General features: G+C 34.5%; 1 protein-coding gene across 1 annotated transcript in view; it reads right to left on the bottom strand.

Annotated features, from left to right (window-relative positions):
* Positions 1–10395: 10395 nt before the first annotated feature.
* The window catches only part of LOC148871118 (histone deacetylase 9-like), a 68682-nt gene continuing 67211 nt past the window's right edge, over positions 10396–11866 (bottom strand). The window contains exons 13-14 of the mRNA XM_088970917.1: positions 11013–11079; positions 10396–10682 (exon numbers count right to left, since the gene is read on the bottom strand). Coding sequence (XP_088827043.1) covers positions 10600–10682; positions 11013–11079 — 150 coding nt within the window. The 3' untranslated portion in view covers positions 10396–10599. The remainder of the gene's footprint in view (positions 10683–11012; positions 11080–11866) is intronic.

Below are 11866 nucleotides of genomic sequence, written 5' to 3'. Positions count from 1 at the left end.
ATCGATCAATGACCCATTGACCTAAGTGGTCAAACCGTTGACCCGTTCAATGGTTTTTTGGTTGTTTTTTTTTTATTTTTGTTGTTAGAACAGGTCACCGGTTCGAACCAAACGGTTGAATCGTCGATCCAAAAACCAGTGGCCAGAACAATTCCATTTTCGAGTCGTATGAGTCACACGCTCAAATGATATAACATGTATGATACTGCTCAATAGACCTCCCACACTCAATTTTCTGCCTGTAATTTTTGTTGTTAGTATGGGTGGTCCATTCGAACCAGACGATCGAACTGTCGACTTGAAAACCGGTGGCCATAATTGTTCTATAATTTTTTGTTGTCAGAATGGGCCATTCGTTTCAAACCGTCGATCCAAAACCAATGGCCAGAACGGTTCCATTTTTGGGTCGTATGAGTCACGTGCTCGAATAACATAACACGTATAATACTACTTAATGGACCTCACAAGCTCAATTTTTTGCCTATAATTTTTGTTGTCATAATGGAATGTCCGTTCGAACCGGATGATTGAACCGTCGACCCAAAAATTGGTGGCCAGAATGGTTCCGTAATTTTTTGCTTGTAATTTTTGTTATCAGAGCGGGCCATTCGTTCAAACCGGATGGTCGAACTGCCGGTTGTTAGAAGACTCAGAACATTATTAACAACGTTTATCAATAATAGTGAGTAATTATACTATTTAATTAAATAATCATTAATGATAGTTCTAATAATATTATTTAGTTATTTTTAATATAAGAATAATTATTGAATTTATGAATAGGACTTATTAACAATATTCATTAAATTAATAATTACCAAAATTAAATTAAATTAACAGTATTTATTAGTAATAGTAATTATAATATTTTATTAAATAATCAATAACAATACTTTTAATAACATTTTTAATTATTTTTAATATAACAATAATTAGTAAATTTATTAACAATATTTATAATTTTAATTTAAAGTAAAATTAAAGTAAATATCTATTTATTAACAATATTTATAATAACAGTAATTATTAATTATAATCACTAATTATATATTTATTAAATTACTGTAATAATCAATAATTATTAAAACCGGGTTACTATATTTATTAACAGTATTTTTTAATAACAATATTTATAATTTTAATTTAAAATAAAATTAAGACAAATATCTTATTGTTTACAAAATTTATAACAACAATAATTATTAATTATAATCACTAATTATATATTTATTAAATTTCTATAATAATTAGTAATTATTAAATTACAGTAATTAATTATTATAATAATTAATAATTATTGTTATCTTATGTATCTATAGGTGCTCGCACGTGTGACCTATTCGTACCAGTAGATTCCATTTTCTGGATGCATAATGCACCCATTTACTATTAATATATATAAGATAGGGCCTCAAGATGTTCATTACAACTAACACCATAGAACTCATCATACCGATACAACCTGCATTACATGATCTAGAGCTACGATAACCATACAAAGGGAATTAAAGGGGTGGGGAACAAATCAAGGATTCGGATTTGGCACGGGTTCGCCTCAATCCTAAGTCTTAAACTGTATTCTCTATTTCCCTAAACCCGTGTGGATCTGCCCTAAATGGGGCAGGGATGGGGATGATTCTGGAATGAGGAAATTTTCATCCCCATTAGCGGGGACGGGGAAGAGCACCTCCTACCTCATGGAATCCCTATTAATATATATATGTATATACATACATCCCTATATTAATATTTTATAAAATATAATTGAATATACTTGAATCTTTTCTAGTAAAATTATAAATTTTAATTATTTTATTTTATTTTAAATAAAATAATTAACATTATAAAAAATAATGGGGAATGAATATCCCGTGAGAACGGGGATGGGGAGAGGCTCTCGTTCCCTGCCCCACCCCGTTGCCATTCCTACCATGTAATGATGACATGCCTTCCGTCAATCATTTCCCCGTTTGTGAATCATAATATACAATATATTTAGAATTAGATGGGAGAATTGGGGGGGTTAAGATGCTCATCACATTACTCCGTTTTTGGTCTTTTATATCATTTGAATGTACGAATGTTAATACCAAAAGAATGTCATTTTTAAGGCCTTGTTTGTTTTTAGGAATTTATTTTCCTGGGTAGGTGCACTTACCGAGTCAATGTTTTCTAGGTTGTACCTTCTGGTACCATTTTTTATTATTTAATTTTTTTTTTCATTTACCCTCTATTTGGAAAATTCAACTTATCCAAGTCTGAGAAAAGTATAAAACCAATTTTATTTGTAAATCTCACACGTTTTTGAAATAAGAACATGAGTAAATTGGTCATAAGAATCATAATTCCATTGACTAACTTTTTCCCTTCAAAATCCCCAAAACAAACATGACCTAAATTCTAATGCAAATCACTTAAAATTAAAGAACCTTTACAGGAGTGCAAGAAGTTAGAAAACACAAATGCATTTGCATGTTTTTGCCAAACACCTCCTAAATAAATATCCTAACACGCATCTTTTTTGCATGTGACAATTTACTTTGAACTTTTGAAGGAAAGTTGTATTTGGCTTTAGCACGTCTTCAATTTCTTTATGGTCCCCTCAGGCAGGACCACTAACGACCAAGTAGCTAAGATGATCATTCAGTGTCCCGACGTCTGAGTTAAGTTGTACTCCTATTATACAAAAGAAAATCATGGTTTTCAAAATCGGATCGGATCGGATCAGACGGTCAGTCCTCAAAAGCTGTAAACTGGTCAGATGATTAATTTCGTTTTTTCTTAAAATTGGATATTTACAAAAAAATGTTGATTTAGTCAATAAATCATTAACTCAGACGATTGAACTGTTCGAACTATTTGAATCATTTAATGATTTTGACCATTTCTTATTTCTTATTTTTTATTTTATTTTTTATTTTTTGTCAGAACGAACTGACTATTCTACCCAATAACCGATCCCCTGACCGGTTCATTCTCTAAATCGGTTTTAAAAACTTTGGAGAAAATAATCTGATTTTCACGTAGATATTAAAGCCACCACATGGAAAATTACAAACTTTTCTAAAACAAGAAGGCGTGGCCCATCACTCACCCTGAATTGGACTATTTTCTCTTTTATAATAAGAAAAATCTATCCTGTATCAATTGTATCATGCAGTAAAATATGTATATTAATAATATCTTTTATTAACATCTTATTAAACGACAAAATATATTTTATAAAATATGAATTAATAAAATGTAAAACACCGCCGACATGATTAATTGAAATCTAAATTTAATCAGAGCAAAAGTTAGGATCTCTATTATAATAAAAGGTCATGAGTAGACCAACTGTCTCCATCCCTTATTCCCCATGTGACCAACTCAGCAAATGATTTAGGGCCCCCAATGGGATTGACAAAATATGTGGTATACGAATTGACTGCTGAGGTGGAACCCAATCAGACATGAGCATAGATTTCAAGCCCTCATGTGAGGGACCTCTTACTAAGCAAAATCCATAAAACACAAACAAATCGACTCCGTTCAAAGTAAAGTTTGTTAGATATTTTCTTCTGTGGTGGAAGCTTGTTATGAATTTGGAGTAGAAACCCGAAACTTGATATTTGTGTGGTGAGAAAGAAAATCTTGATATTTGATATCTTTGAAAGAGAAATAAGTAACAAAAGTACATACCGACCACAGCATCAGTTCTGGCTAATAGGTAAAGACTTTCTTTTCATGTAATATTTTCAGCCCAAATCGTTCCTAATTTGTACAGCTACGAAGGAAAGTAAGAAATAGACAAATTTCAACTTATTTGATGGCCTAACCCTGTACCGAAAACTGACGCATTGAACATTAAGTAGGGGAAAGAACAAGATAAAAAATAATAGATAAAAATCAAAAGTACTTTTTAAAAATTAATGACACGGTTTTTCAAATTGACAAACTCGGTGATAATTAGAGAGTAATGTTCAATGTCATCGACATTAGGGAAAACTAGATTACCAAAAAATAATGAAAAATGACAAAATTGTCTTAAAATAAGGCTTTGTTTGGCATATCTTTTCATGCGGGTCATCAGTTTTTTAGAAGTCAGATAGCTAGTGTTTTCGTCTCTCGTTTGGTTAGGGGAAGATCTTTCTACTAAAAGACCATGCCCCAATAAAAAGACACAAGAAGCTAGATTCAAACTTATTTTGGAAAGTTAGAAACAGAATTTCTCGCCTTTTTTCACATACTCAAGTCTCATCTTCATATGGAAAGATGTATTTCCAACCAAATGGTTTATGAGCCACCAAGATCTTTATGTAAAAGTTTACACTATCTTTTGACCATTAAATCTTCGGAAAGATCTTTTAAAAAAGACTTATTAAATGGCACCAAAGTTATCAAACATTTTCTCTTTGTTACAAAATTACAAATTTCTGCCCTAAACCCAACCCACTCCTTGCAATGTGAACCACCCTGTCCAGCTCTTAACCCAAAACAGTACCAACCATGAAATGTTACAGCCTACATGAGCACATCACATCAATGTAACCAATTCATTTCATGCACAACCAATATAATTATTCTCAGCATTTTAGACATGGTTGTAGCATCTTACCACGCTTATCTATAAATATCCATCATATGAGAATAAAGGATATCATGATTTCATTACCAAAGAAGAACTAGCACTAGGAGTGCTCACGGGGTATTTTTTTGAACAAAAACGGTAGTATCGATTTTTGGAAAATCGATAATTGAAACCGAACTGAAACCAATCACTTTTTTGGTTTTTTTAGTTTTTACAATATATATTATAAAAATATATACAAATATATATAATATTATATTTTAAATAATAAATAATATACAATATATTATAAATATATATATATATATATCATTTATTAATTTATAATATATAAAAAGTATATAATAGAAATATATATACCGGTCAGTTTGAATTTTATTAAGGGGTTGCCAGTGGTGGACCGTTTGACCAAGTACAATCAATTTTTGGCCATGGTCCATCCTTACACGACCTAAGATGTGGCGCAAGTGTTGTTAGACGGGGTCTTTAAGTTGCATGATATACCCATTTTGGTGGTTAGTGACAAGGATTTCGTCTTCACAAGTATTTTATTATGATGAATTCTTTCGCTTTTAGGGAACTAAGCTCAACATGAGCATTGCTTTCCATCCGCAAATGGATGGGAAAACAAAGGTCTTGAAGAGAACCCTTAAAGCATATTTTCTCTACTTTACAAGTCTAAACCCTCATCAGTGGATTAAATGGCTTCCCCTTGCAAAATGGTGGTACAACACCACCTACCACTTGGTAGTCGAGTCCACTCCCTTCCAATTGGTTTATGTCACCCATCCACCCACTCTACTCTCTTATGTGTTAGGTACTACAAGGGTTCATGCAGTTGAATATGAACTAAGGAAAAGAGACCAAATGTTGGAAGAATTTAGGCATAGCTTGACTTTGGCTAGGGGTAAAATGACTAGGATGGTGCTTGGTATGGCTTTCATTTATTAAATAAATAGTGCTATTTCATCGCCATGTAGGTGCTTGTCCCAAATGTTTGTATTGGTTTGTGCACAAGCTAACCATTGAGAAAATATTCATTTTAACATTTCCTCCAACACAAAGGTATTTATTTACCATTCCGCTTATGTGGTGCCTATCAATCAATGAACACTATAAAAATGTTCATCAACCACTTTTTCCCAGTTTCCAAGACAAATTAAATACAAACATTTATTTAATAAATGGAAGTCATATCAAATATCCCATAGGTTTTTCTTCGGCTCCAACTTTATAGGCAGACTTCCATTACTTCTCGAAAATCCAAAAGGTTATTTACTCATTTCTATGAATCATGCAAGGTGATCCACCGCATAGACCAGTGGCTTATAAGTTGCAACAACTAGATGGGTGTAAATTCCACCCTGTTTTCCATGTCTCGTGGCTGAAAAAGAAATTAAGCTCACACAGCCTTTCCAACCCAACTTGCCTCCACTCACTGAGAACGAAAAATTCAAACCTCATCCCATAGCCATATTGGGCCATAGACTAGTGAACAAGGGAAATAAGGCAATCTCAGAGGCATTAGTTCAACGGGAGCACCATAGCAGTGGACGCTAGGGGTGAGTAAATGGGAAGGTTCTACCTAGAACTGAATGGAATCGTCCTTGAACCAACCTTCCAATCTATTACAAGGTAGGGTCTGGTCCCAAATTCTTGGAACCAACCCCTACCCAGGCCGGTTCCAGGATCTAAGGGCTTACCCTACCTAAATGAACATTGATTGTCATTGGTATAACCGACCTTGATAAAGCCTACCTTGGAACTGGACTTGCCTTGAAATAAACCCCAAAGTACTCTTGGAGATGTGAAGATTTGAACCCAAATGCTAATGGTTACACAAGCCATGATCTCATTTGACCATTGAGTTACTTAAGTTATTTGATCATTTGTTTTCATTTTAATATTTAAATGTGTACAATAAGTAATGTAAAAATTAATATATACAAAATTTAAATTTTAATTATAGGTTTTGAACCATATAATGATAATCTACATATTAAGGTACTCAATTTAATCAATAAAGATAATATAAAATTTAACTATATATAATCTACACCTTTATTGAAAATCATGTTTTTAAAGAGTATGTTTCTTTCTTTCTTTCTTTTTTCTTTTTTTTTTTTTTTTTGAACGAGAGAGTAAAGAAAAAACATGTTCTACAGGTAGACCCAAGAACCAACCCTAAAACCTCCAAGGCCAGAACCAACCTTCACAGGGTAGGTTCTAGCTCCAAAAACTTGGGACTAACCCCTACAGGGTAGGTTCCAGGTTCTGCCATTAAACCGAACCAACCCAACCCATGCTCACCCCTGATGGACGCTACATGGAAGAGATGGGCGGTCTTCAGAAAAGCAATTTCTTGAATAAGGCCTAGCCTAGTGGGGAAGAATTATATGAATCCCTGCCATAGACTCAGCCCACTCCCTGCAACCAATGAATCGTTATAACCTATTTGAGCATGTCACATCATTGTAACCAATTCATTTCCTACATAGCCAATAATTGATTATCATTATTCTCAACTTTTAGACACTAATTTGGTTATAATGGCCTATCATGGCTTATTTATAATAAAGTATATCAAGATTTCATTACCAAAACTCTAATAGTTCATCTTCAACCTTTATGATGGTGCAAACCAGCACCATTCCTTGAGGGTGGAAGAAACAATTCCCTTGGATCAGAGGAGAACTTGATACCACTCTTCTCTTCTCATCCCTTACATTTTGATACATGCGGAAGGGAAACTTATACTCATTTTATCTCCTAGCTCATTTTCACCACACAAGCCATCTTGTTTTGTTTTGCTTAGGTTCTACAACACTAGAAATAAGGGGGCATTCTTTTTTTGGATTCTGAGAGGGGGGAAAGTTGGTCAATGGGATTTTGATTCTCATTGACCAAGAAACCCATGTTCATTTTTCAGATTTATGTGGGGACCAGTGAAAGTTTATTTTACTGGGTATCACTTACCCGGGTAAGTAATACCTATCTCCTATGTGGGTAAATTAACTTTCCCATCTAAGGGAAAATTGCCAATATTACCAATACTTGAATGAGAAAAAATGCCCCTTTTAATAATGGATTTTTATGGATAATTGCCTAATTTGCATGAAAAAAAAAAGAACATGGGTAAATGCACTTACCCGGATAAGCCTTTCCTGGGAATGGTGCCGATTTGCACTATCTGAACCAACTACTGACATCTAGAAATCCAATATGGGAATGGTGCTGGTAAATGCACTTACCAGGGTTGTCGATGGACTGAAAATCCAATATCCAATCTGACATCTGGACCAACTACTTATATTTGGATATTAAGTCCCGCATTCATTTGATAATCAAAACATTTTCAGATATGGCCCCACCAGATCCAATCTGAGTCTAATTATATTTAATATAATATTTCTGTGTAATATTCAATATTTATATAACTTTTTATATGTGAATTTAAAAATAATTACTTTTTTCTTTCTTTTTAATGATAATTGAACGGAATTGGACGAAATCCGAACGCAATATTTCAGGTTTCAAATTTGGATTAGCTGAATCTGGCCCATTTACAGCCCTACTGGAAAACACATCTAACTAGGAACTAGAAGGTGTCAAGTTCTAATTAAGGCCTCATGCAAAAAAGCTTTAAGTCCAGTATCATCATTTGGGAACTCTAATCCTTCAAGCACTAAAGAGCTCGAATGCAGCCTTTATTCATGTACTTCATCTTTGTCACTCACCCTTTGCCTTCTTGATTAAGGTGTTGTTTGATAAGTCTTTTTAGGAAGATCTTCTGACATCATAGATGGCTATAAGATTTAATGAACTTTTAGAGACTTGTTTTTAAAAATTTGGACCGTTTGGTTAATGTCTTAGTCTACCATGATCTACATAGCTGTTAAATGAAAGATTTTAGGGATAGAAAGACAGGAATCTTCATTTAATTTGAAGCTTTTAGAATTTTGAACAGTTTGGGCTCTCATAAACTTTTTAGAGTATAGGTCTTTCTAACTTCCTATCTTTCATTGCCAAATAGAGAAAGACCAAAGTTTAGTCTTCCAAGCTTTGAAAAGCCTAAAACACCACACAAAAAGACTTGGCAAACACCTCCTAAATACCCTACAAACTTCAATAAATAATAGGAAAAGTGGTCAAGTGGTAAAGATTAAGGAACTTGTGGTGTAGACCATTAGAAATTCTTGGTTTGTCACTTATGCAGTTATGCTGACTCGTGAACTATGAGGAACCAGTCATTATTTCACAAGTTGAAAAATCAATTTGCACTGGATTATCATAAATGAAACGGCAAAACAATTTTAACCCCAACCTATGATTTCATGGAAAACTAAGTGTTTGTTTTTAATAAACAAGAAATCAAGAAGCAATGACTTTTCTAATATAAGAGCCCAGATTTCCTACTCACTTTTCCTATCCACTCTCTACCCGCCGTGAATTGCAGTCACACATCTCTCAATGTGTGGCTCCAATTCACGGCGGGTAGAGAGTGAGTAAAAAAAGTGAATAGGAAATCGCCTCACCTAATAAAAGGCCTGTTAGGTTTGTGGTTGGAATTGGAATCGAAATCACCTATGCTATGTTTATTTGGTTCAAACCAGAATCAGAATTGGGCTCTATAAGGTATACACGCCTTCCAAGGAGGATTCACATCGGATATAGAAAAATTGGTTCTAGATTTTTTTAAGTCACATATACAACCCTGGTATAGGTTTCCTTTCTTTTCCCTACCTTTTCTCTCAAATCAAACACAGCATAAATGCTTTAACAAGGCATATTTAAGTAGTTTTGCAAACGATAGGGTATATTTAAGTAGTTTGGTCAAACCATAAGGTATATTTAAATAATTAATCCTTAAAATAAACATATAGAAATTAATGTAGTATCAGTTGGCCGCAACTCATAGATACTTTAAACCATGGTTCAAAAAGCTGAGCCGAAATAGGGACCTAGCTCAACTTAATGGATCTCAGTATTTACCAAGGACCAGTACCATAGGTAATTCTTGGCCATCTGATTTGAAAATCTCTGAAGCTCTAGGCAGCTTTTCCATTATCCAAAATAACACACCTAATTACTCAATTGCAATCATTATATCATACGAAAGTTTGTTGTAGAACATCTCTTTAGGCAGGTTCTACTAAAAGGATCAGCCCCGAGTTCAGCTTCAGTGAGGGCAACACCCGTTCAAACAGCTTTTACAGTGGGAAGATATTGCTGATGAAAGGTTGCAAGAGGATGTTGGCATGGTGTAGGCATGGACTTGCCTTGACCGAATCTCCAGTCCTGATCCTTCTCACATACATTAAGCTAGAAGCAGGTCTCCCGTTTGGGAGGGCTTCAGCGCTGATTGAGCTGCTTCACAGAACCACTTCTGAGAATCCACTGAAAATAGCTTCACTAGAAAGTTGAATTTGCAGCTCATATAATCCTTCTTTGGCTTTTCAGGTTTTTCATCAAACACAGCTTCATGGCTTTCCGTCTGGGGCCTACCTTGCAACCCCAGAAGTTGTGTAAAAGCCCTCCCAAGGGCACTATGTATTTTGTTTTTTTTTTTTTAATAGTGACTGGATTGCAGAGTTAAGTCCATAGACTGGATGATTGGTTGATTATGTAATTTAATGCATTATCTAACCAATCATTCAGTCTGTAGACTTAACTCTGCAATCCAGTCACTATTCAAACAACAAAACATGAATCATATGCATAGTGTTTTTAACCAAGTTCATTTACGGCCTAAATGATCACCTTAATGAAAGTGGTACGAGATAAAACAGTTTTACATATGCACAGACACATGGAACACATGAAGGTTCAGTTCGAATCCCTACTATACGGAACATCCATATGATATATTGTGTTTTACATGAAAATGACGTGAATGGAGCACAGTATTTACAATAGAGGAAAAAAAGATCTCTGACCAGATTTTGGTCTCAAATAACTTCTCCCAGTAAATCAAAAATCTATCCCCTAAAAAAATTGAAGATGTAACTAAAATTATGCAACTGGAAATATTATGTATCATCCATGTGATCATTATCATTGTCACCCTCATAATATTCATCATCTCGTTGGATCTGCTTGTCTTGAGTATGCTCTGAAATACAAGTATTCAGAGGTCAACAACAAGGGAAATAGGCAATAAATTTCCATATGAATGGTAGGCAGGATCTCCTGAAAGCAAAACTCATGTACACACCCTGAGAGCACAGAATCCAACTGTAGATAGGTAATATCTCCCCATTAATTCAACATACAAGTACAGGAGATATTCTCAATATGCGATTGGATGACATGCTCTCAGCGTGTTACAGAATTTTTGCTTTCAGGAGATCCATGCTCTATGAATAGGAGTTTCTGTCCAATGCATATTGGCAGAGAGAATTCTATGCACTAAAATAGCAAGTAATAGTGACATATCACTTACGATCCACCCGTTCATCAGGATTCTGCTCATCTTCATCAAAATCAGGGATGTAGAAATCAGGTGGAACCTGCAACAACCATGGACATAATTTGTCAGCCACCATTGGCAAAAACATTGCATATTCTTTTTTCATACTTTTGCTGCAAACTATTTATGCTGCATTTGGCATTCCTTTTTAAGGACTTACATCCTTTTTGCAGTTAAAATGCCCCTATGAACACAGAGTTTTTAACTGCAAAAAGGAGGTAAGTCCTGCCAAATGCAGCCTTTGTATGGCTATGGCTCTTTTATCTCTTCTCCTTCGTTTGCCCCTTCCTCCTTTTCTCCTCTGGGGATCAAAGGGGTAATATCATTGATGGGGTGACACAGACAAGCCACATCCAGAAAATAAGTACCTCCAACCATATCCAGAAATAGGCCAGTTATTTATTAGACAGTTAGGATCGGAAACTAAGGTGAGAAAGCAACCCAAGACAAGATCCACCAATTGGTAGGTCAAGATTCAATTTCAAATGAAAAATCAGATACTAGATTATCAGTAAGAAAGCATGAAACAACAAGTCCTGAAAAAAGAAACCAATCATTAGGATCACAGACCGGACCAAGTTGAGGGCTATGGCTCATGAAGAATGTGACTACATGAACTGGTAGGTCCATGTAGGGATCATAAAACTGCAACAAGCAACTACTTTGATATACCTGCTACAGAGAATTAGTCTTTTGCATAAAATCCACTCTAGAAATGTAATGATAACGATGGGGTCCCTTAACCCTTGTTGAGGGATCAAAATCAAATAATAGCTCCTTGTATTTCTTTTGCTTTTTTATTTTTTGACATTTTATTTAATTGTGTG

This window comes from Nelumbo lutea, chromosome 2 (assembly GCF_056320005.1).
Source record: "Nelumbo lutea isolate HS-2025 chromosome 2, American lotus-T2T, whole genome shotgun sequence".
In the NCBI taxonomy this organism is placed as follows: Eukaryota; Viridiplantae; Streptophyta; class Magnoliopsida; order Proteales; family Nelumbonaceae; genus Nelumbo; species Nelumbo lutea.
This window is presented reverse-complemented; position numbering and strand designations above follow the sequence as displayed.